The 24019-nt window shown below is 40.2% G+C and overlaps 1 protein-coding gene across 2 annotated transcripts in view; it reads left to right on the top strand.

Annotated features, from left to right (window-relative positions):
* The window catches only part of spock1 (SPARC (osteonectin), cwcv and kazal like domains proteoglycan 1), a 192134-nt gene extending 174832 nt beyond the window's left edge, over positions 1-17302 (top strand). For both annotated transcript variants that reach the window (XM_018737029.2, XM_018737028.2), the window contains 5 exons: positions 6863-6982; positions 9853-10074; positions 11533-11595; positions 13763-13900; positions 14251-17302. In XM_018737029.2, coding sequence (XP_018592545.1) covers positions 6863-6982; positions 9853-10074; positions 11533-11595; positions 13763-13900; positions 14251-14426 — 719 coding nt within the window. In that variant the 3' untranslated portion in view covers positions 14427-17302. The remainder of the gene's footprint in view (positions 1-6862; positions 6983-9852; positions 10075-11532; positions 11596-13762; positions 13901-14250) is intronic.
* Positions 17303-24019: the final 6717 nt, after the last annotated feature.

Here is a 24019-nt window from a genome sequence, read left to right as displayed (position 1 = left end):
GGGACGAGGCCCCGAGGTCGACCCAGGACCCGCTGGAGGGATTACATCTCACAGTTGGCCTGGGAACGGCTGGGGATCCCCCAGGCTGAGTTGGAGGAAGTTGTGGAGGGACAGGGGCGGCTGGGCCTCTTTGCTCTCCCTGTTGCCACCGCGACCCTACTAGGGCCAATGGAAAAAAAAATAGATGGATCAATGGTCCTCAAACTGTGTCTGCCATATTAAACTTCTTGTCACATTCTCTCATTCATATGGAGAGACAATTTCACAAAAATCACACTTCCACAAACTCGTATAAAAGTGTCAGACCCATGAATCTCAGAAACTCAAGAACAACCTTAGGAAAAAAATGCGCTATTGCACTTATACACAAATCCACTCATGCACACACCACAGGTATTTGTCTCCTAGCAGAATCAGCTCACTGTTTTTGGAAACCTCTGTTAGCAATGGGATGTGATGCTGAAGGTAGATATAGAGTTACAATAAAAGTTTGTGAACCCTTTGGAATTGCCTTTAGTTTTTGCATTAATTACTCCTATAATTTAAACCTGCATGAAGAATTAGGTACTGGTATTGTAAAACTTAATTGAATTTGGGTGATTTAGCAAAATAACCTAAGTACAGCAGTAAATCAACAACAAAATGGCTTAAATAGAATTGCCAAGTCTGAGTCCAGATCTGAGCCCAACTGAGGTGCTGTGGTATCACCCGAAGAGAAGTGTTCATACAGGAATCCCAGAAATATCAGTACAATGGAAGTTTTGTAAGGAGAAATGGTCTGAAACTCCTCATCGTTTTTCAAAGTCTGATCTGCAGCTACCAGAAATGTTTGGTGAATATTGCTGCTGAAGGATGTTCTACCAATTACCAAATGCAACGTTTCAAATATTGTTTCCACTCTGGACTGTGCCTTTTTTAATGACGTAGTGTGTTATTAGTTTAGGCAGTTTGTGTTTGTCTTTTGTTGTGACAGTTGAAGAACAGACCACAGTTTATTAGTAAATAAAGCTGAAATCTTGGTAATTTCCAAGGTTTGACAAGCTTTTTCCTGCAGCTGTCAGTTACAAAGTAATTCACAATGTAACAGATCCACAAAAGCTAGCATAGTGACTTACGTAGCATCTTGGGTCACAGTGGAAATACTTGCAATTAAGTTATTGGACTGAACTCACAGCTATGAACAGATCTTACAAAGCATGAAATGAGTAGCAACTTTGTATGCTTTTTGTGTAGGGCAGATACTGAGGGTAGGAAAATATCAACAAGTGGCAGAGTAACATGTCCTAATAAATAGCATTGGGGGGTTCTCAAGTCACTGATCTTTTTTTTTTTTTGAGGATTGAATGGACAGTGCTTTGTAAGAAAGGGATCTCGGAGAAGTATTTTCATAAATGTACAGCTTTAAAGTAAATATTACCTTATCCTGTGTCTCCAGAAAATCATCACTATATCCATCATCTAGACTTAATGCACAGCTCTACAAAAGGAAGAGGTGTCTCTGCTGCAACACTTTTTATTTAGCTGGCATTTTTCTCCAGAGTGACATACAGTGGAAAGCTGCCTCGAAGTATTTACTCATTTATACAACTGGGTAATTTTAGTGGAGCAATTTTAAAGTAAGTACACTGCTCAGTTGCACTACAGCTGGAGGTGGGATTGCAGCCTGTGACCTTTGGCTCCATATTCAGCAACTCTAACCACTACACTACCAACTTTTCCTCTGAGTATAACCGCAGAAACAGTTTTTGTCTTTAACACAAGTGACTGTATTTAATTTATTTTTGAATTCATGTCATATCTGGTATGTGTACAGCATTTTTTGGCTCTGAGTTACACACCTTTTTGAAAAAGTCTGCATCTGCACTCATCTGTAATATCTAAGAGAACAATTTAAATTTATTCCAAGACATACAGCTGGACACTATGGCAATACAGATGCAGAAAACATGATATTATCACTTCCGTTATTCTGAACATGTCATGTGACATTTGCCATTGTTGTACCAAATATCGCTTAAACACTATTTTTGCTGACAACAAAGGAAAAACAACTTTGATTATTGTTCAGTTCAGCCATTACTCTGGTATTGTAGTGTTATAATATTGAATAAAAAAACAAAAAATTGGTGGGAGGGTATTGGGATTTGTCTATCCTGTGTCTTATGCACCTACTTGAACAATGAACCTCGGTGCAGCAAGTGGTAGGGAACAAACTAGGTTTGCTTGAGACTTTCATGTCTGCAGCTATGTCTCCTCTTAATGTAATGCATAAATTGTATTTTTTGCTCAGATGTACGTCGCTTTGGACCAAAGCATCTGCTAAATGAATAAATGTAAATGTTTAATTTTATTTGCTAACATCAGTGTATACATTGTTATTTTTCAGTCCACAAATGAATGCACTATTGGTACACTCTAAGTCTCATGAATCAACTAGCAAGTCACCCTGTAGGTCACTAGCTAGCTGCCAAAATACATGAATATAAATGTCAATAATCAATAAATTTATTCATGTAGCTTTCTGGGAATTGAAGTTAACATTTTACCAGAGAGATTGTTCCAGCCTATTACACATCTAATGTTTAATATTTAAAAATTACACTCACATTCTCTCACATTGAAAGCTGCTTCAGAGAAAAGCATCAGCTAAAGGAATTAATAATGATAAAGACGGACATATAGCACACACAAAATTGTACATTGTCATATTTATTTAATATATTTTTTAAATATTCTAAGTCAAACATGGAAGAAGTATCTGATCCCATGGCATTAGTTATGATTGTAAGTTCTTTTAGCTGAAGTAATCTCTAACAAATGCTTCTTGTAGCTGCTGATGAGATCAGCATGGTATTTTATTTTGGACCATTCCTCTTTGCAGAAAAGTTTCAGTTTATTTAATAGCTCTGATGTCTTGCATAAATGGTTTGCTTCAGATCGCTTCAATAGAATTGAGGTCAGGATTCTGACTTTGTTGTTGTAAAAGGCAGAATTTATTTTGTTTAAACCACTCTGTCACTGATTTACTCCTTCATTTGTGGTTATTATTATGCTGCATGACCAAACTTTTTTGAGCTTCAAATCACAGACAGCTGCCCTGATAGTGCCCTGAATAATTTCCTTATATGACTTGGAATTCATTGTCTGTCCAATGATTGCAAGCCATTCAGTTTTTCGGGCAGGAAAGCAGTCCTTCGCCATGCTGCACAGCCTGGATGAGGTTTTGGTGTTGGTACGTAGTGTTTTGTTTCCTCCAAACTCTACTAACTCTTTTAAATTTAAGTTCTTGCTTCATGAGTCTATGGAATATTTTTTCAGTTTTGTTCTGGAACACCCAGGTGATCTCTGTCAAACTTAAGACAGCCATCAGTGGTTTTTTGCATGACTGTGGTTTGTTGTGTGGTAACCTTCCATGAACACCGCTCTTGTTCATTGATTTTATGACAGTAGATTCATGGACATAAACATTATAAAGTGCAAGAAATGCCAGGATATCCTTAACTGTCATCTTGTATTTCTTTGTCATATCCCTGGGGATTGTCTGGCACATTTTTGCAATGATCTTTGTTGGACCCTCACTTCTAGACAGAGTAGGAACTATGTTGAACTTCTTCCATTTGTATGTTAGCTGCTTGGCTGTGGACTGATGAAGGCCCAGGTCTTAGAGTATTCTTTTTCAACCTTTTCTAGCTGTGTAAGATTCAGTAACTTTTCACCGGTTCTTCAGAGGTTCTCTGAAATACCTTTTGATCAAGGCATGTTGCACATCAACATATCTCTGCTATATGAATCAAGATTGTGGTATTCATTCATAGGACAGGGTTCCTCAAACCAACAGCTGAATATCACCTTATTCACTGGGATCCATGATTCCACTTGTCCCCTTTCCTAGAGGTTCACGTTCTTTTTTCTGTCCTTGACCATTATTTTTAAAACGGTTTAATAGCAATATATCAGTATGAAATTGTATGTGCTAATTGTTTTATCAGACTGTTTTTATTACTATGACTTAGCTGTAGATTAAATCACACATTTAAAAAGCCATTCACAAAGAAATCCAGATGACTTCCAAGAGTTCAGATATTTGCAGGTTTGTTTTTTAGCACTCTACAGCTGATCTGGAATATTTTATTTTTAAACAGTTTCTTTATTCTTAATGCTGTCTCAGTTAAAAATATACCTGTGCTAGGTGCAAGTATCATGAAGTATCAATTTCTGATTAGCCAGGTGAAGTTGTATTTCACTTTTTTTGCCTAACCGCATGCCTAGGCAACTGTGATAGATTATTTAAGATTCCACTGAGCCTGGGTGACCTGTGATAAATTGTAACTTTTTGACCCTGAGCCCTCACTCTATGTGTTTAGGCATATTTGCTTTTTCTCAGTGTACTTTATTTTGTGTATGCTGTTTTGACCCTGCTCTCTGTATAAAACCTTAAAAACGAGCCTGGGTGACAAAATGTTTGATTGATTGAAGTGCCAGTTTGGCATGGTTATTGAGTGATAGTATTAAATTGGTTTTGCTGGCAGCCCATCCAGGTGGCAGAGTGACTACAATTAGTTGGCCAAATGTCATTCTGCCACTTAGCAGAGAAGCAAGCTTATGCATCATCTCTCTATTCCTCTCTTACATGTGGACTTTCTTAACTTGGAGCTAGCACTGAGAGCAGCAAAGCAGCCAGGCTGAGAATTTGGACTGGTCCCTGCTGTTGCTCAATGGAAAAACAAATGAGATCTCTTTCCGGTGGTCGCTTCGGAAGGCAGAGGCATTCTGTCACTGTTGTTGTTCGTGCCGTAGTGCTTGTTTGTTTTCTATTTAATCTTTCTGAGGGAGGAGAGGGAGCCTCATTTGTTCTCAAGATGAGATTTCCAAGCCTGTGCTACACGGAATGTAATTTTGTCTTCAGCTCTAGATTCTGCAGAGAACCATGTGAACCAAAACTACAAGTCTGTTTTCTGTTCTCCCATCAGTCCCCTGCATTATCTATCATACTTCTTCTTTGTGCAGCTGTTAAATATCCCCATGTGTGTGTACTAGGACAGATGGTTCCAGAATGTGTCCATCAGTTTACGTATCACATAATCACTGGCATCAAAACTGAATTCGCTGGGCTGCCTAATGCTATTTGTTAAGACTGTTGATGTTGTCATCCAGTCTATTTACCTTGTGAACATATAGCAAATGACATCACATAACCAAACTAATGTTGCTCACCAGTAACTGTTTATGAAATGCTTGATGTTAAATGAGGTGTTATAAGTGTGATAAAGGATGTGAAGGTGTTTCAACAGCACAGCCCTCACTAGTGCCAGCTCTAAAGCCACAAAGTGTAAGCATGCAAGATTTCATGCATAATTTTAAGTATCTGCTATGTCCATCATTGCCGTCGTTTAGAGGTTGGTTAAATTGGCTCTCGTGCAACAGGAGATAGGCTAGCTGTGTCATCTGTGGGAAAATCTTTCTGTAACCAAAATGCTCTTTCTGTCCTCAAATAGGGCTCAATAAAAGAGCTCACAGGAGGATCCTGCAAAGGGCATTTTTTGTGTTAACCTTGGGTGTGGGATAAGATCTCACATTTGGGCAGTGCGGTTGTCAGTAGCTGAGGGGACTGTGGGTAGGTGGTGTGGGAGCAGTGCTCATTTCAACACAGTGCAGCTCTCACCCTGCTGCCATTGTGATTCCTGTCTGAATTGGTAATCTCACCATCAGCCATGACAGTAAGATGAATACAAGCACTGGGGCCAGTCGTTACAAGACTACTGCACCTTCTCTTCAGTCTCGCTCAGGCTGTCTATTCTTCACAGCCCTGTCGATGCATACAGACTCATTCAGCGCATCTACTCCAGGTCCATCATAACGTTTCAGAGATACTAGGGATCATATGCAGTACTCTTGATGTGTATATGTTGAAAAGTTCACGTGAGTTAAAGTCATTCCGGAAAAACAAAACATGAAGTGAACATAAGAACAAAAGTGTGATAAGGAATAAAGGCACATTATCACCTGTTGCTATTCACTTCAAAGCCATGGGCCATGAAATTTGTCTACACAGATTCTTTATTTGAGTGGTGTATAATCTTTTCAAACAAAGGGATATGAAACTGTTTCTTTGGGCATTATATTTTTACTATATTATTACTGAGGAGCTTTGGAACCAAGAAGGTTCAATTATGATGTATGTTTGGCTGGTGTTCTAGAAGCACATTGCTTATTTATTTGTTTGTCACTGTTTTCTTCTCATATAGTATGACATTACTTCGTCAAATGTTTTTTGTTCTTTATAGCCTTTGTGGTACACTAATTAAAAGGGGCATCTCCACTGTTGATCATAATTAGCTGGTTGTCAACTTTCTCTTCACAGATATCCTGTAAGGACGGCAGCAGCTGACATATTTTTGGGCTGTCATGCATTGCAGACATGTCATTTTATAATTACAACATTCTGGAATAAAAAAAAGGATATACTGCATGCAGGAATCCTAGATGCGTTTTTGGTGGTTTGAGAGAGAAGGAATGTGGAAAAGAGGGAAATAAGCATTCCAGCTTTATTAAGCTCAGGAGGAGATAACCTATTTTTATTGGTGCTGTCAATTGGGAGGAGCTTTCCTCACACTAAAAGTGTTAGAGCATGTTGATGACGTCAAGTGAAGGCATTTCCAAAGAAGTCTGATGGTTACCTGGAGATCCAACTTTGATATTGTGCACTTTCAAAGTAGAATCAAACCCACATTAGAGAAACAGAAAGTCTACGGTGATTTCGGTCTCTCCGAAGATTTATGTTAACTGGTACTGATGCCACAGGGAACATGAGCAGGATTCAGCACTTTTAAAAATGATTGTTCTGTTCACTGTTTACCCTCAGTCTGCAGTGATCAAGAGCTGAGGAGTCTGGCCTCCAGACTGAAAGACTGGTTTGGTGTCCTCCACCTTGATGCCAACAGGGACCTGAAGACTGCTGTCACCTCAGATGCTGGGCAAGGCCGTAAGTCACAGTCACGTCCACCTTTGACACCATTTCATCCCTGAACACGTAATTCTGCACACTGATGGTAAATTCATCTTTTCTTCTCAGTGTTGCCCTTTACACTTGATCCAATGCATTGATGTTAAGTTTCCCAGAGCTCATCTCTACACCACCCCTACATCACACATATCCAACGCCGATGAATCAATAAATTGACCAGTTCTCTTTAACAGAGTGCAAGCAGTCTGGCCCAGTTATGTTTAATTCATGTAGCTGCCCTCTAAACTCACAGCTCATTGCACATAATCCACCAGAATGATATTTAATTCACCCCTACAGCACTCCACATTGAAATTCTGTATGTACATATCAGCAGAGCAATATTTAATTCACCTCTTCCTCATATCCTAATCTTATGAACCGCTGCTATTCAGCTAAGCTACAGTTGAAGCAGATATCTAGTTCAGTACCGTACAGTGGACAGCGACATCAGGAAAACTGTATTGGAGTAATATAAGCCTTCTTTAGATTACATCAGTGCTTAGTGTACCTCTCCTAACTACTGCGCTGAGCAACACTCCCAGTGTTTTGGCAATGAGAGGAAACTCCTCAGGCTAATGTGCGGTGTCAGACTATCTAGTGTACACAGACCACCTACAGAGCTGTAAGCTGAGCCAAAAACGACATAAGCCCAGCTTCAGTTTCATATTGTGCTGGGCTTTGGGCCACTGCCTAATGCAATCTGTCACTGCATTGTGAACCTGTTCATAAGTTCACAAAAAAACATTTTCACAGGATATAGAAAGAGAGAGGCTGAAATGTACAATCTCCGTTTATGTCCTACACTGCATAGTGATAATGGTGTAGCTTGTACTGTGGAGGGCAGTGGTGGTTCTTGTGCTTTATTGTTTTTCCAAGAATAATGAATTGTGGCTTTTTGGTGAGACATGGTGAGTGCTGCTTTGTCGAAGTTATCTGGTGGATCATCAGTCATAAAGTTTGACAAATTCAAGATATTTCCACAAGGATATAGATTCACCTAATGTGTAATGTGTAATGTACTCCCTGTAGGGTAACTGAAGTTTCTCTAAAAATATGCATAATGCCAGTGTTCTGAATCTTGAAAGAGGAATCATAAACCCCAGCTGTTGTGTTTGAAAACAGTTTATCAGATTTCTCAGCTGATGGTATGTAGACCAGAGAGGGGAGCAGCACGAGAACGGAGCCACCACCTAATCATCTTCAAAGTAATATTTTGGCTCATGCTGTGTTAAGTTCTCAACTTCCATTACCCTTTGTTTGCTAGTTTAACCTGATATAATCTCAGTAATAATGTACCCCATTTGGACTGTCCAGATGATGTCAACTTGTTTGGTGAATGTGAATTCATTTGAAATGTTTTGATTGAGTTCTTTTGTCTTTATTGTTTTGCTTGTATACATTGAAGGTTGAATTAATGCTTAAACACTGAATATCATATTAGTGATATTCTAGCTTACATTTGGAACAATTTTGGGGCTTATTAATATGTGAAAGTTTTTACCATTAAAACTAATGGTTATTAGAGCTTCGATTTATGAGCATTTCCCTTCCAAAGGGTTTTTCAGAAATAAATTACCCTTGTAGGACAGGGGAATACTAGGTATTTTTACACCAAGAAGGTGTCATGCCAGACTGACATTTGTGTTGGGGAGGTGCTGTGATAGACCTAATACTGTCAACATTTCAAGTGCAAATATACACCTACTTCTTCTGCGTTATGGGTCGGTTGTTTATTTTACACTGAGAAGGGTGTAAATGGTTTCTACACTCTCAGACACATTGCCCTTTGCTGAGGGCTGTGACCGGGGCTTCTCTACTCATGTCTCAGATACCCTGTCAGAGGAAGTTTGTATTGGCACTCAGCCTTTGTAAACCCCAAGTACAAATCCTCTGGCTTTTGATAGGTTGTTGCCTTTGTAAATCCCACTCCCCACCTCTGCTGGCTGCTGCACTGTGCACATGCTGGGAAGGGATGCTCAGAGTTACTCTGTAATTACCTAGCATGGCCCATCCAGGACATTAATAACGCTGAGTTGTTTGATCATATGGGGATCCCTCAGGCCCACACAGTCAGTTAGGAGACTTCTGGATCACCATTTTATTTGTTCAAAATGTTTTTTTATTTATTAAATTTTATCAGCGGCCGCAAATTGTACTTTTTAACATCAAAACTGTTAAATTTAAAAGTTTTACACTGTCCTATTTTGAACGTTTGTTTCTTTTTGTAGTATGTTTTTTGATGCTTTATGGCATGTGAGATTGTGATCTGACATTTAATTTCATTTCATCATTAATGATTGAGAAAGTGTTTAAGAACCAGTCTTGGTGCATCTGTCTGAGTTGGTGGAGCTATGCAGGCTTCTAAATGTCTCATCCTCCAATGTCTCATCCTGAGACATTTTGATTTGCTTTTTATATTAGTCAAACATCCACTAGAAAAAAAGTCTTAATTTTTCTTTTTGACATTTTAGTGGTCTCTTGACAGTGTCTGAGGTTAGTCTTTAGTTTTGGGTCAATGGCTGGGGTGAGTAATCTGCAATCAGTTGATGGAGTTGGTGTCTGACATCTTTGCCCTGAATCAGTGTCCTGAAGTAAGTATGTGGCCATTTTGCACGTTCTTGTTAGCAGTTATCAATAGAGGTGGCTTAATGAGCCTTGTGCCTGTGTAGCTTTTAAGCACTCTGTGTGATGATCAGTTAAGGGCCCACGCTGAACCTCCAGAGGTTTGTTCCGGTTTACTGAGATGTTTTTCATCTGATTAATCCAGTTTTAATTACCAACCCAGAATGCCATTGTGCACAACATCAAAGAACTTGAACTTCTCTCTTACCCTTCTTCCCCCAAAGGATTTGACACCAGCATCTTGCCTATCTGTAAAGACTCGCTCGGCTGGATGTTCAACAAACTGGACATGAATTACGACCTACTTCTGGACCCTACGGAGCTGAGTGCCATCTACCTGGATAAGCAGGAGCTGTGCCTCAAGCCTCTTTTCAACTCCTGTGACTCTTTCAAGGACGGCAAGCTATCCAACAACGAGTGGTGCTACTGCTTTCAAAAACCGGATGGTAAGTGCAAGGTGAACAGTCATGTGAGGTAAAGATTATATCTGGTTCAAGCCTCAGGTGAAGTAGCACCTTTTTTGCTACCCTTGAGCACGGTACAGTGTCATAATGAATAATAAACAGTAACAGTGAGTTGTTGCACTACCTATTTCCACCGGTATAAATTGGTAATGTTGCAAGTCTGTTTGCTGAAAATTGATTTATAATGATAAAAAGGATTCTGAGAAGTGCAAGAATTTCTCAATGAGATCTTTTTCACATTATGAGAGGGAGACAGACAAAGAGAATTGTAAGCAAGTTGTAACAAAGAGTGTTGTATATCTGTTAATCCTACCTCTACCATGAAAAAGTGGCCCAGGACAAAGTTCATTCTTTTGGAGGCCATCTTCGCTCATTACCCCTGCCTGTCAGTGCTGCTACTAGACAATGTTTATTGTTCCCTGTAAGAGGGTTCATTTCAATTTATAATGAAACCAAGGAAAAGGAAATATACAACTCAGTGTCAATTATTTTGCTACAAACTATCAGCGTGTTTCTAGTCCACCAAGCCAGTCTCTGGAGTGAACCCACTAATGAAGTTAGTTCTCTGGCTTCCATCAGGTGGGACTGCTGCAGAGAGATATTTCTTGACAATATCAGTCCATCAGTGACCCATTTTAACTAGCACATCAACATGCTGAAAGTTAAACATGCCTGCCAGAACAGTCGTGTTTCTAATTGCACAAATTGTTTTTCCACATGCTAGGTCATTTGGGCACTAACTGAAAAACCAGTTTTATTTTTCAATGTTTTCTAAATCATAACCATGCTCATAAATGCTACAGGAAAATCATGCCAGTGCCATTTGAAGATCATGTAATGATCACGTTGAGGTCCACTAATGGGCATGAAAAAGAGAGGTTCTCGATGGTGCCAGTTCCTGGTTGTTTGTCTTGGCTTGGTGCTGTGTCACTTACAGCCTTGAGCATCCTTAAAGCCTCCACTTTGAAGCCTGTTCTACCGCTGCTTGTCTTGTGGGTGTGTGTCCCAGTACTTCTGTGCTCTTATGTGTGTTTTGTGCATGCCGGGGTCTTCGTACACTTCTCTGAGGACATCTGGATATGTGTTCAGTTGCATGTTTGTTGCCGTATTTATGCAGTACTTGTGTCTGTGTATCTTTCTGTGAGCCTCAAGCATGTTACCCTCTTTAAATAGAGCATTTTCATTGACAACCCCCACTGTATGTGCAGTTTCCATTCTTGTTGTACTCATGTTAGGCCATATTCCTGTGTGCTTTGCTCTGAACTAAGGTTTAATCTGTGAGAACAAGGTTAGCTTGAGTACCATGTATAGAAAAAAAATTACATTATTTCATAAAAGTTTAAGAAAGGTCTCCTGTTGTACCCTTTTATCTGTATGCTCAGGTGGATGTCACTTAATTACTTGCGATCAGGTATCTCAGCGTTCTCCACTGTGTTGCAGGCCTCCCATGTCAAAATGAGATGAACAGGATCCAGAGCCAGGGCAGAAGGAAGTCTCTTATAGGTAAGCCTTCATCCACTGAATCTCAGTGAATAGTATCAGTGTGTGTTGTCAGTGTATGTAGCCCACCCAGCTCATCTGCAGCTGAGAACTACCAGTGGCACAGAAAACTGGCTAACTGGGGCACAACAGGTGAGATTAAGTAACTCTCGCCAATACTTCCTATTCTCCAGCTGGAGGTTCCTACTAAAAAACAGTGTGACCAATATTGAGATGAACCTGGTGACCAGAATGTTGCTGAGTGGGGAACACAGAAAGGGCACAAGGCTTGGTTATGGTTTGGAAGCACAGAGGAGCTCCGCCCTCCAGTGAGTGATTAGTTAAAATGCAGCTGAGCCACAACGGGTGGTGTGTTGAGGAATCAGAAACCTGTGCACACAGACATAGGCAGGGGTTGGAGGTAAACAGGGACACTTTGTTCTCACAATCTTGAGGCACTCTTTCTCAACAGGCAGCTTGTCTTACATAAGCACGCTCTTGGAGTCTGTTGTTTTTGTCATTTTGGCAGGAAGCTGCATGTTGGCTCAAAGTTCTCTCAGAAGTGGGCCTCTGTGAGATGATTATGGTCTAGGAGTTAATCCCTTTCAGGGGGAATATTGCAGTTGTTCAATATAAGATGTATTAATGGCACAGAATTGGCAGGTAAACGGTGGAGAGTGTTCTTGGAAGAGCAGATCCACTGCAGGAAAAAAACACATTGTACTGTAATTGCTTTTTTCCAGAACCATTTTTCTGCTGCACGATCGTTCTTGTCCAAGCGCCAGATTGACAAAATAATGTTGGGTAATGCAGTTTTAATCATGTGGATGATATTCCATTATTATCTGTTTAATTATGTCTGATTACATTTGAAAAGCAAGTCTTTGACTTCCCTTAGTGAGATGGCTTTTCTCCTGTATGTTTTGTGTTTCAACAATTGATTTCTCCCCAGAAAATTAGTAGTACAAGGCAGTGGTAGCTCTGCCTTTTAAACAGCCCAATAAGAAATTAGTCTTTAGTAAGAATATTACACAATTATTATTGGAAAAAATGTGCAGACATTTATTATGTGTTGTATTCTGAAGTGTCACGTTCATGTGTCAAGTTCACAAAATAAGCAAGAAGAAAATCAGTTTCCCTTATTTTATATCATTTAAATTCCCAATTGTATTAAATTGGGTTTCCATAAACTGACCTTGCATACTTCCCTGTAAAGTTCCCTGCGCTCCACTTTCTCTTGAACTACTGAGTAATATTAGTCTAGTTTTCCCTTTTACACTCTTATTATCAAATTATGCAAATGTTGGCAAAACAGATGGAGGGATTTGTCTTGTCAAGGTTCTTTCACAATATCTTGCATTCAGAATTATACTGCGTACAGTTACACGGAGGTACAACCTGGCACTGGTTCTGCAGAACTGTTAGGTGATCTGCAAGACAGATTGTGCTTTTGATATGATTCCGTCTATGTGTCTGGACCACTGGAGATTAGGTTTGTATCAAAGCCCAACAGGCCCATCAGGACCATGGGGTGAAATGTAGGTACTTTGCCCCACATGCATTTTACTTGTGCTTTTATAAAACCTGGGGAGGTTGAAACAGTCTGAAGGTTTTATACTTAAAAAGGGTATCCCATTGTTTTAATCTAGGCAGACCTGGAAGCTTAAAATCCTACCCCCACCTGTCTTTGATATCTTTTCCCTCTGCGATGGATGTCATTTCCTTACTGGAATAATTATGAACATTTCAAATAATCCTCTCCTTTGTTTCCCTTGCTCTGTTCTTCTTCAAATCTGTGTTTGTCATCTCTCTGCCCTGCATTAGTTTTCACCATTATCATTAAATTAGAAAATGGAATTCAGTTTATTCAGAAAAAATCTACAGAATGATTTTGTGCCTTTTTTCTTCCATTGGCTTCAGGTGTTAATGAGGAAGAAGTTTTTCATAAGTTTAACATGCCAGGACTTTCTTTATAAATCCATGTCCCATGTCCTTCCAGAATTTATGTTTATTTCTATTAATTAATTTTTATGTCATTTTACTGTGTATGATAACGGCATATACCCATCGGAAAGTATATATGAAGTGTGTGGGTGTGGTCAGCGTTTGTCAGCTCACCTCAGATTTCCATGCGCACATATGTAATCGCCATGGGTTTTCAGAGTTAAACTCTCTCTTTTCTTTGACACAGGTGCATTCATCCCCAGGTGCAATGAGGACGGCTACTTCAAGCCCACTCAGTGTCACGGCAGCACAGGGCAGTGCTGGTGTGTGGACAAGTATGGCAATGAGATCGCTGGCTCCAGGAAGCAGGGCAACCCTACCTGTGGTAAGAAGGGAGCTCAGATAGCACCTTTTAGAGCGCGATCTGATTTGCTGTGTGCATAGCCCATTCGAAAGCAACCTACCCACCTTACACTCCTCAGAACTTCTTCAGCCTTTATCCTGTGCATTTCCCTTTGAAAGTGTTCTGTTTGATGAGGGGTGTGCCCAAAGCACTGTGTTTTTGTTATCCAAGGACTAGGTAGTACTCAGGCACTTTTTAAATGTTTCTTATGTACCTTAAGGTATTTGGTTTGACTGTGTGAATACGGGGCAGATGAACACAGTTCTGCCTGTTGGTGTGGTATGGATATGATCATGGGCAGGCAGCTGAGTGTGACACCATATGTCTTGTAGAGGAAGACCAGGAGAGTTCTGGGGACTTTGGCAGCGGCGGGGCTGTAGTCCTGCTCGATGACCAGGAAGATGAGCAATCCACAGTGCCAGGGGGCCATGTCCGCCCCCGGGGGGCCATTGACGACGATGAGGATGAGGAGGATGAGAAAGATGACGAGATGGGCTATATCTGGTAGCTCCAACCGCTGACAACCACCCCACCCTCCTGGACCCCCTTCTTTTAATCGCACAGACCTGAAGCCATTCCACTCACACCTTTATCCTTTATGCTGCCCTTCCTCCTCCCCTATCACCATTTTCCCTCTCTCTCCTGCCCTCTCAACTCCACTTTCTAAGGAAGAACACGTTACAACAGAGACTCACCTGTTATTTTAGAATACTACAACATGCCAACAACCCCACTTCCAATTTCCGCTGCTACTCCAAAAACCTGAACAGCCCCCTCCTCATCCCATTCTTCCTTAAGCTTCTTCATTTAATGTGTTCACAGGCGCTGGGTGTACATACCTGGGCGAAGGCCAGCAGGGTTATGTGTCACGTTCTATTCTTCATGCGGAGAGCTGTTGTTGGGCTGTCCCAGGCTAGGGGTGACTTGATCAGTCAGTGTACACACCTGGCCGCTGGGCTAAAGGGGTGAGCCACACCGTAGCCCAGGACCTGGAGTCTGTACTGCTCCACAGTGAAGCCCTCTGTCTGTAATCATGGCAAATTTACTGTCGCAGAGTGTGTGTCACAGTCTATGAAATACAGTTCTTATCTGTCCTTTGCTTTGTGTCTACTTAACAAATTAACTGAATTCTGGGGTTTGTAAAATATAAAGTAAAAAAATATTCATATATGAAATCCTTTACACTGGAAACTGTACCCCAGCTTTTTCCCCCAAGAAAAAGTTTTTATTACATGTCATTCTGATATGGCTGATTGTATGTAAGTCTTGTCTTCACTGTGCATTTTTAGGGTTCTTGTTTCAGGATGTTTGCATATTCTCTTGCTGAAAGGAGAGTGATGGTTTCTGTTCTCTCCCAGTGTCAGTTCTTGGTCTTTCTTTCTTTTGGACTCCTAAGTCTCCTTCTTATTACCAGCTACCATGTTCTTGGACTCTTGTGCATGCAATGCTTTCTATCGCCAGCTCACACCTGTTGTCCACTCAAGACTTAGTCACAGGTCTACGCCATTTCCAGTACCTGCTTCTGGTCAACATCTATAGCCGGTTTGTTTTGGTCGTCTGAAGGAGGTCAGTGAACTTTGTTCCCATAGTCTGATGATACAGCATGCTCTCTTTTGGCCAACTCTCCTTTATAATTTTGGTAAATCACATGCAGTAAACATTTTTGCCCTCTCAGATGTAGCAACTCTCAACTCTCATGTTACTCGACTCTTATGTTCCCAAAGTGAAATCAGTTACACTGATTGTTTCTGGCCACAGAAGGCAAACCACAGGTTGTATATAACCTCCACCATATATTTATCTCTGTTTAGCCTATAGGCTATGTTTAAGTATTCACCTCTGAATGAATCTCTTTTCTCTATAATGTCTGATATTATTAGTAACTGGTTTTGGATCTGTTCAGATTGCCAGGGGACATATTTATGTTTGTGAAATATTTCTGAGGATCTTTAAATAATTATCTAATAATCCTAAATTTACACATTACATTTATAGTTTATCTATGTGCACTGAAGGACTTTTACTTTCTCACTATATTGACCCTCGAATGTTTTTGTATTATAATAAATGTGTGATTTGGGCATTACACAGAGAACCTGAATAAACACAAATGGTTACAGATTAAATATTTTACTAAAATGTCGAAATTTCAGATCCAAACCTTAGCCAGAATCCTTTCATAATGAAAAAATATACAAGTGAATGAACATCATCATTTTTTTTGTCAGTGTATATTCTTATTTAGTCCCTGGTCAATATTATTAAGAGCAGATATGTTTTCTGTGGAATTCTGGGTCTTGCAACAAAAATAATGTTATTACGAAAGCTCACCACAAAAAATTTCTTTCCGTAGTTGGTTATGCAATTCTGCGTCAAGGTGTAGGACTTTATCATTTCCCTGTAAGCATCACTTTAGAGTTTAAACCTCAGTTTACTAATCCTTCAGCAAGATTATATTGGAAGATCTCCAAGCAAGATCATATTGCAAAAGGTGCTTCTTAGATTTATGTTTTATGTAACTTTGGTATAACTAACATCCAGTACTTTACACGTTCCCAAGATTGTTACTGATTAGACAATGTTCTAACAGATAGGCGATAAGCTGATATGGCAAAGTGAAGTAAACACAGGCAGGCTCTTTATAAACATAAGGTTTCGCTATAAAGTGATAATCTGCTACTCAGCCAATGAAAGGGATTTATGTTCACTTTCTAATCTCTTTTTACAGGAGGACTGGAGTATGATATACAACAAGTCTTATTTAGATCAGCTGTTAATAGTTTACATATTCCAGAACTTTCCAAAAGCTATGATATACACTTTCAGGAAGTGAAATGTTTCATTTTTGCAGAGTAAGATTTAAATTTGCAATTTGTGTCTTGCTTGATTAACATATTTATTTTAGTCCATTTGCTGTAAGTCAGAAATAGCTTGTGCATGCTGTCAACCAAGCCATAGTTTGTTTTTTTTTCTCTCTGTGCTTGGTAAATTAGCCCCTGAGAGACAGCTGAAAGAGCAATCTTTTCATACACTGGCTTGTGTCCTGACTAGCAAGGAGGCTACAGGACTCCATGACTGTCAGTCACTATTTTACACCTGTTAGTGAAGAAGCTGTGTGTTTCATCAAACTGAGAGATAGAGGTGATTCCATGAAATTATTCTTACTTTCTTTAAAAAAATTATCATAGAGCACAAAGAGTATATACCAATAAATATAGCTATTGTTTCCTTGCAGACAACTAGCTGTCTTGTATATTTAGTTACAAATTATCTTTTAGGTGGACACCTAGCTGCCATAACCATTAATCCCTAAACCAGACACACATTGACTGAAACCACTTGTCCCAAGCAGGGTTGCAGCAAGCCAGTGCCTAAGCTGGCAACACAGGGCATAAGGCTGGAGGGGGAGGGGACACACCCAGGACAGGACACCACTCCAACACAAGGCACCCCAAGCGGGACTCGAACCCCTGAACCCGCCAGAGCGCAGGACCCAGCCAAGCCCGCTGCGCCACCACACCTCCCTAATCCCTGAACCGACTCATTCCAAAACCTATTTGTTAGTGGGTTTCCAAGGGCTCAAATTTGAAATTTAGACTTTTTCGAAACATGTGCTAGGGTTTTCTTAGTGAGATTGACTATTAATCCTGAGCAAGAATATAGTTTATTCAATAAATACTGCACATTTTAATGATTTCGCCAATAAGGAGCAATTTTGTTAATCTTCTTAAAAAAGAGATGAATTACCCAAGTGTTCCCCGGTTTATCGTTTTTCTTACCGCGTTAGTGACATAAACACACAAAGTTTAACTTCTTTCCTTAACTGAACTCTGGTCAGTGTGAACCTCGAAGTTAAAGCATGCAGTGACCTCATTTTGGAAAAGGATTAAACTGGAGAACATGCTTCCATGAGATTGTTGTGCAAAGCTGTTAATGAAAGCATCTCCAGCAAGCCGCAGGGTTCGCCACTAAAGGCTAGGTCAGGTGCGACTGCTTGTTATTTGAGCATCAGCCCTTCAGAGAAATGATGTGCTCCTCCACTCCTCCAAGTGAGTGATTTTTTTTGATATCCCCAAAGAGTCCCTGTTTGACCTATCCTTAGATGAAGGGAATTCGGAGGTGTAACTAGAGCCATGAAATTTTTATAAATCCTTTCCCAGAGCAAATGGATTAAACTAGGCATGAAGTAATAAAACTAGCTTTCATCCAAATTCTCCTCACTCAATTTAGGTCAGTTTTAATAGCTCTTACAAACACTATCTGTTGAAATCATGGGAAGTCCAGGTACCGACTGCTTCGCTTATAGGTCATGAATATCACTATGACTTTTTCGCAGCTGCAGCTCATCAATATTCTTTGTTTGCTACGTGCAGTAATTAAAGAGTGCTCTTTAGTTTTGTGTCGGAGGTGAAATGCAACTGACACTTTGGTCAATTCGACAATGAACCTTGGGCTGCGCAGAGCACTTTTAATTACCCGGTTCAGCAAATGAGCGCTGATAACGGCTCTAGGCTCTGATAACGTTCGGACGCACACAGGGTCTACATTGTTGTCAGCTGGTAATGAAATTACATTCTAAATTCTACTGTTTGCCGTACTTGGAAAAAGTGATTAATTTTTAGGTTGGCACAGTTGAATGCTCGTACATCTAGCAATGCCTCCGGTGATCTGCCACCTTGTACTGGTGACGACACATTTGAACATCCAGCACCGGTAACCGATTGTCTGTTACACGCTGTAGGCACAAGACTTTAGTTCTGTAAATAAAATAACAATACTTGGTTCTTGAGAATCCAATTTGAGTAAGCAGAGGTCTAGATGGCCTGGTACCTGATATTTTGTAACGGCATTACGGTGTTTTCAGGTTAACGTATGGATTGTGATGTGTAAACTTTGAAAAAAAAAAAACCTACCCAAGCCATTGGAATGTGAGCCTAGTCCTGACAAAATTCTTGTGAATACATTATGTTTGCTTGGTGGTGGTATTTTCAGTAGCTCAGCTCTCACAAGCTGCATGCAGATGCACTGGAAGCAGACCATAGAAAGCAGGACACCGTAATGAAGCAATGTGTAAAATCAGGAAATATGGAACACTGATGGCAGGCTGACTTGTTAAATTCGGAAGCTGAAATATTAATGAGCAGCTATATGAGAGGAACGGCAATTCGGACAATGATGAGGCACCGTTATGACTAGGAAGCAGGCATGTTAATGTGTTGTAGGTCTATGTGTGAGGAACCGGAAACTAGACATGGTCATAAGGCCATGTCTGTTATAACCAGGAACAAAAAGCTCTGATGAGCTCATGTCTTATTGCATGATGTCATACCAAAATTAGCCAGCTTGTGAAAAATAAAAAAAAAGATTAAGCTAAACGACAACTGAGCACACTAAGCAGACAAATGCACTTTGACGCCCCGTCGTTGTTGTGTTGATTTTGTTGTTTTCAGGCTATCTGTCAGCAAATGGGTCGTTGTGAACAATATGCACAAACACACTTCTGGTTGTTGTCTGAGCCTTTATCACCTGTGTCTCCCAGCTCTTGGCTGTCTGCTCCTCTTCTGTATCCAGTCCTTTCTTCCCCATGTGTCATGGTCTGCGCTACATGGCTCCTGTACAAAGCAGAGACTCTTTTCTTTGACATCCTCCCTGTTTTAACCTTTGCGCTCTTGTTGTAAGATCTTTTAACTCGACACAATAACATTGATGGCCATATTTGCAGAATTATTTGTTAATTCTATATTTTTTACTTTGTAAAGAAAAACAGAACCAATGTAATATAAATTCATCGGAGGGCGCTGTGGCTATGTGTGTTTGCATTAAAGGTGTATAAATTGATAGTCTTCTATGTAGTTAGACCTGTAGTTCTTCACATATACAGTGTAGTGAGTTCTCAATGTTTTCCTTCTGGGGTTAAAATGGAATGTTGATGTTTTTGGCTGAATTTTCTGATTTTACTGTAACAGTTTAACTATGTTTGTCTTAATAAATTTGCGTCTGTCCAGTATTGCTTTCACATTGTTTTCTTCTTCAAAGTGGAGAATGAACAAGCTTGTACAGTATGTCCCAATTTGTCAGCAATTAAAACAGGGGTGAACATGGAACTCAGAAGGTTCGAATGGTTCCAGTAGTTCAAGCTTTTAAATTACACCTTTAAGTATACTTGCTACGTAGCGACTAAATACAAACATTCACATGAATAAAATGCAAAGCTGTCCTTTATAATACTATTTACTGTTTTTCTAAATGACGTATGTCATTGTAACTTTGAATGGTAAAAAAAGTAGGGAATATTGGATTTCTGCTGTGAAAACATTTTGGTGCCTTCATCATTTTCATGCTCTGATATGGAACAAATAAGGAAGTGCAAGGCCATATGAACTGTCCATTGTGTCCTTATTACAGACAGAGCTCTGCTACCTAATCTGAAATTTTATGAAATTCAGGCTTTGATGTCACACATCTGGTTTTTCTTTTGTTGTTCCAACATGAGAGACACCTTAAATATTTCATTGGTCAGATGTACCACTCGAGTGGTGGACAAAGATTACGCCTGTATTTGTAGGGAAAACTACACATAAATTATTTTGATTCGTAGCAAAATCAAAGCAGGTGAAAAATAAGGACGTCTGCTGAAGAATGTGCATTTCATCACAAAGGCTCTTGCTATCCCTCCTGGCTAGAGACACTGCACCACCTCCAATGTCTTACAGAGGAGCCTAAATCATCTCTTACCGAGAAACTTAAAAAGGGAGTCCACCCTTTTTGAATTTGGTCTCTTTTTAACACTTAGCAACAGAAATATGACTATCTGACGTTCTGACACACGCCAAGGTCATTGTTATGAAGAGTCCAATGTGAAAAAGAATATTCCTTTTAAATCATCAGTAATTTTGTTTCTGCAGTTAAGTATAAGGCAATACAGGAAAGTCAGAAACCAAGTTCTACTTTGACTGGTAAGGCATATGTGTGTTGTGTAGGGTTTCAGGAAATACAAAATCTGTAAGACATCTCCTGCTACCACAAGGCTGTGATGGACATGTGTGAAATACCAACACGCCAAGTTAAACCTGTTCCTTTGGACTGTGCCACCGCAGTGGAGGCTGTCTTCTGGAGTTACAAAGAGTTTGATTTTAAAGCACAGTAAAGACGAGCTCCCTCTTAGCGACATCCATTCATTGATTCATCAAGGTGTTCACAGTAATATCCACTTCAAAGCACTCACCTTGAAAGTACTGAGTCTATATAGGAAGGCTTAACAATCAATATCTGCTCCAGGCCATTCAAATTGGCATATTAGAATAATCATTCATCACAAACCGAGACCTACATACACAGGCGTATGACCCATGAATTAACATTCCCGCCCAGCACAGAAAGAACTAGGTTATTGACCCCTAAGTCCAAAGTTACACCCAAGCCTTTGGGTGCTCCATCCGTGCGATGTTGAGTGCTCGTCTCAGGAGCATCACAGCACCCTCAAGGAGCTCTTATTCTTTGATCTGTCCTAATGATGTTGTCGTCCAGTCAATAATCCCTGTGTTCCACCTCTGGATGACAATCTACTATTCTTGTTTTGCCTCCACTGGGGAATTCCGTGTCGCTGGGGCAACCAAGGCTGTTATTATAATGCTTTTCTACTGATTTTCCCTCTTTCATGTCTCCTGGTGTTCTGCTGATCTGTGGGTTCAGAGGTTAACAAAACAAATTAATCATTTTGAAGACTCAGTGTCTCATTAAGTGGTCTGTGTGGTTCACGAATGACCGCCAGCATTGAACTGCTGATGATGGCAGAATTGCTTCCGTAGTCTCTATTGATGGCACGCTAATTAAAGTCAACCTGTTACTCCTGTTAGCTCTGTAGCCTCACACTACAGTCCCACCTCTCTTCAGCTCTGTGCCGTCGTCCACACCACTGTACATTCCAGTTTCTCTTTCATACTGAGGTTCTATTAGCCTTATACAAACAAACCCTTATAGTTCCGCAGCGTAGGAGCTCAGAACAATGCATAGCCATGTGATTCCTCCTAACCCTGCTGCTCAGTGTCTGAAACAGAGGACACACTCCACATGTGTGTGTGTGTTTATAAATAGGATCGTACCATAACATGCAGAACATGATAAGACAATGGGACATAAGGTCCTCTGCATTAGGACTGTAGCCCCTGGCCTTTTTTCACACTAAAGGAGAGACATGGTATGTTGGTTACCTGTCCTCTTGGCAACTGTGTAACACAAGTTCCATGGATGAGATGGGCACTGTGTTTAATGGCTCATGAGCCAAGACAGTGTAGGGGGGTGATGGGTCATTTTTAATCCTAAGCAGTGAATCATGCAGTTAAAGTTCAGCCATCAATGCAACTGAGCACAGTGTATGTCAGCACCTTCAAACCAAACATGCGACAGGTATTGTGCCATTATGTTTCATGGTAATTTGGTATCAGTATCGCCTTCAGCTGAGACAGAGGTACCCCGTGGCCCTTCTAAATGTCCTTGTATTCAGTTCTTTCTCACATCAAGGTGGAATCTGTCTGTTGAGGACCTGTAATAAATGGAAAAGGCACTGAAGAAGCACATGGGTTTATGGATCAGTGAGAAGTGTGTATCAAACTCCTCTACACAATATGATGAGATCACAGGTTAAGTGGAGTCCACAAGCACACCCTTCCTCCGTGCTCCTCGGTCCCTGCACTGAAACTAAATTATCGGCTCTGCCTTGTACTTTTGACCACACAAGGACACTTCTGCATGATGAAAAACAAAATTTAACAATGGTTGGAATTACCTTCTTATCTCTTGTCTGCACTAAAGTTTAGTGCCCTGCTTTAGTCATGAACATGAGATATGCTAAAATGATGCAGTTGTGCCACAATTTTGGGTATGTTTTAATATCACTTACTAATCTTTGTGCCCACCCTCTTAATTAACTTCAGTACATTTTAAATAGAGTGGATCAAATGCAGGCTAGTCAAACAAACAGTGTTTTAATCCCTGCTGGCAAAATTTGCAAATGCTTTACATGCTACTTCAAGCAATACATTTCATGAAAGTGCAACACAACAAGCACTTTTAAAACCTTACACTACCTCATTTAACACCCGCTGCTGTTAGTTATTACTGTTAGTTATTATTATTACTTCTTCACTTAGTTCATACCTAAAGGCCACTTACAGCGGTAGATAAGTGTCTTTACAATGAGGTACAAATTTGTGCAGCAGTGTGTTCCTCCAGGAGCAGTTCAGTTATCGCCCAGTGTCTGAGCTGTTTGGGTTAGGGTTCGAGTCCAGCTCAGTCTGCGTGTATCTCTTCCCTCTATCTATGTGGGTTTCCTCCAGCAGTCCTGGGTTCTTCCCAACATTCAGAAACGTATGTTTCAGGTTAACTGATAATTCTAAATTGCTTGTAGTGTGTGTGTGTGTGTGTGTGTGTGTGTGTGTGTGTGGCTACCTTGCAATGGACTGGCATGCTGTGTAGGGTGTGACCTGCTTGACCTCGTAGGCTGTGCTTCTGGGATAGACTCTGGACTGCCACGTCCATGACTTGGACAAGACACTAAGGAAAAGGAGTGAACAATTCAGGGTGGCTGTCTTGACCGAGGGAACTGCTACTATCCGCTTTTCTACGCAGAAACAATTAGTTTTTATTACGTGCTTATCTGTGGCTGATTGATTGTTTTGATTATTCTTACTATGATGACTCACAGTGAGTGTTTTTAATTTTGAAAATGCTTGTGCTCTATGCCGCAGTTACTGTGTTAATTAAACATATGGCACCTGTTATTTACACTACCTGTTTGATCAGGACTCCGTCAGGACTTTTCTTGTTATTCACTGTAGGAGTAGTTACACCTAGAGTTATTTTTTCTCTTAACATCTGCCTTTCTCTTGCTACACATCATAATGCAAATAAAGTCAATTTCAAGTACATTTACATTTATATTTATTCGTTTAGCAGACAATTTTCTCCAAAGCGAAACACAATTCAGAATAAACAGCAGTGCATCTCCAAGAGGAAGAGTTATAGATGCAGACACGTGCTTCTCAAATAGTCATTTAGTCCAATACCACCGTTTGTGCCAGAATACATTATCAAAAATGCTGC

This window comes from Scleropages formosus, chromosome 13 (genome assembly GCF_900964775.1).
Source record: "Scleropages formosus chromosome 13, fSclFor1.1, whole genome shotgun sequence".
NCBI lineage: Eukaryota > Metazoa > Chordata > Actinopteri > Osteoglossiformes > Osteoglossidae > Scleropages > Scleropages formosus.
Note: the sequence above shows the minus strand (reverse complement) of the source record. Positions and strands in the feature narration are given on the sequence as shown.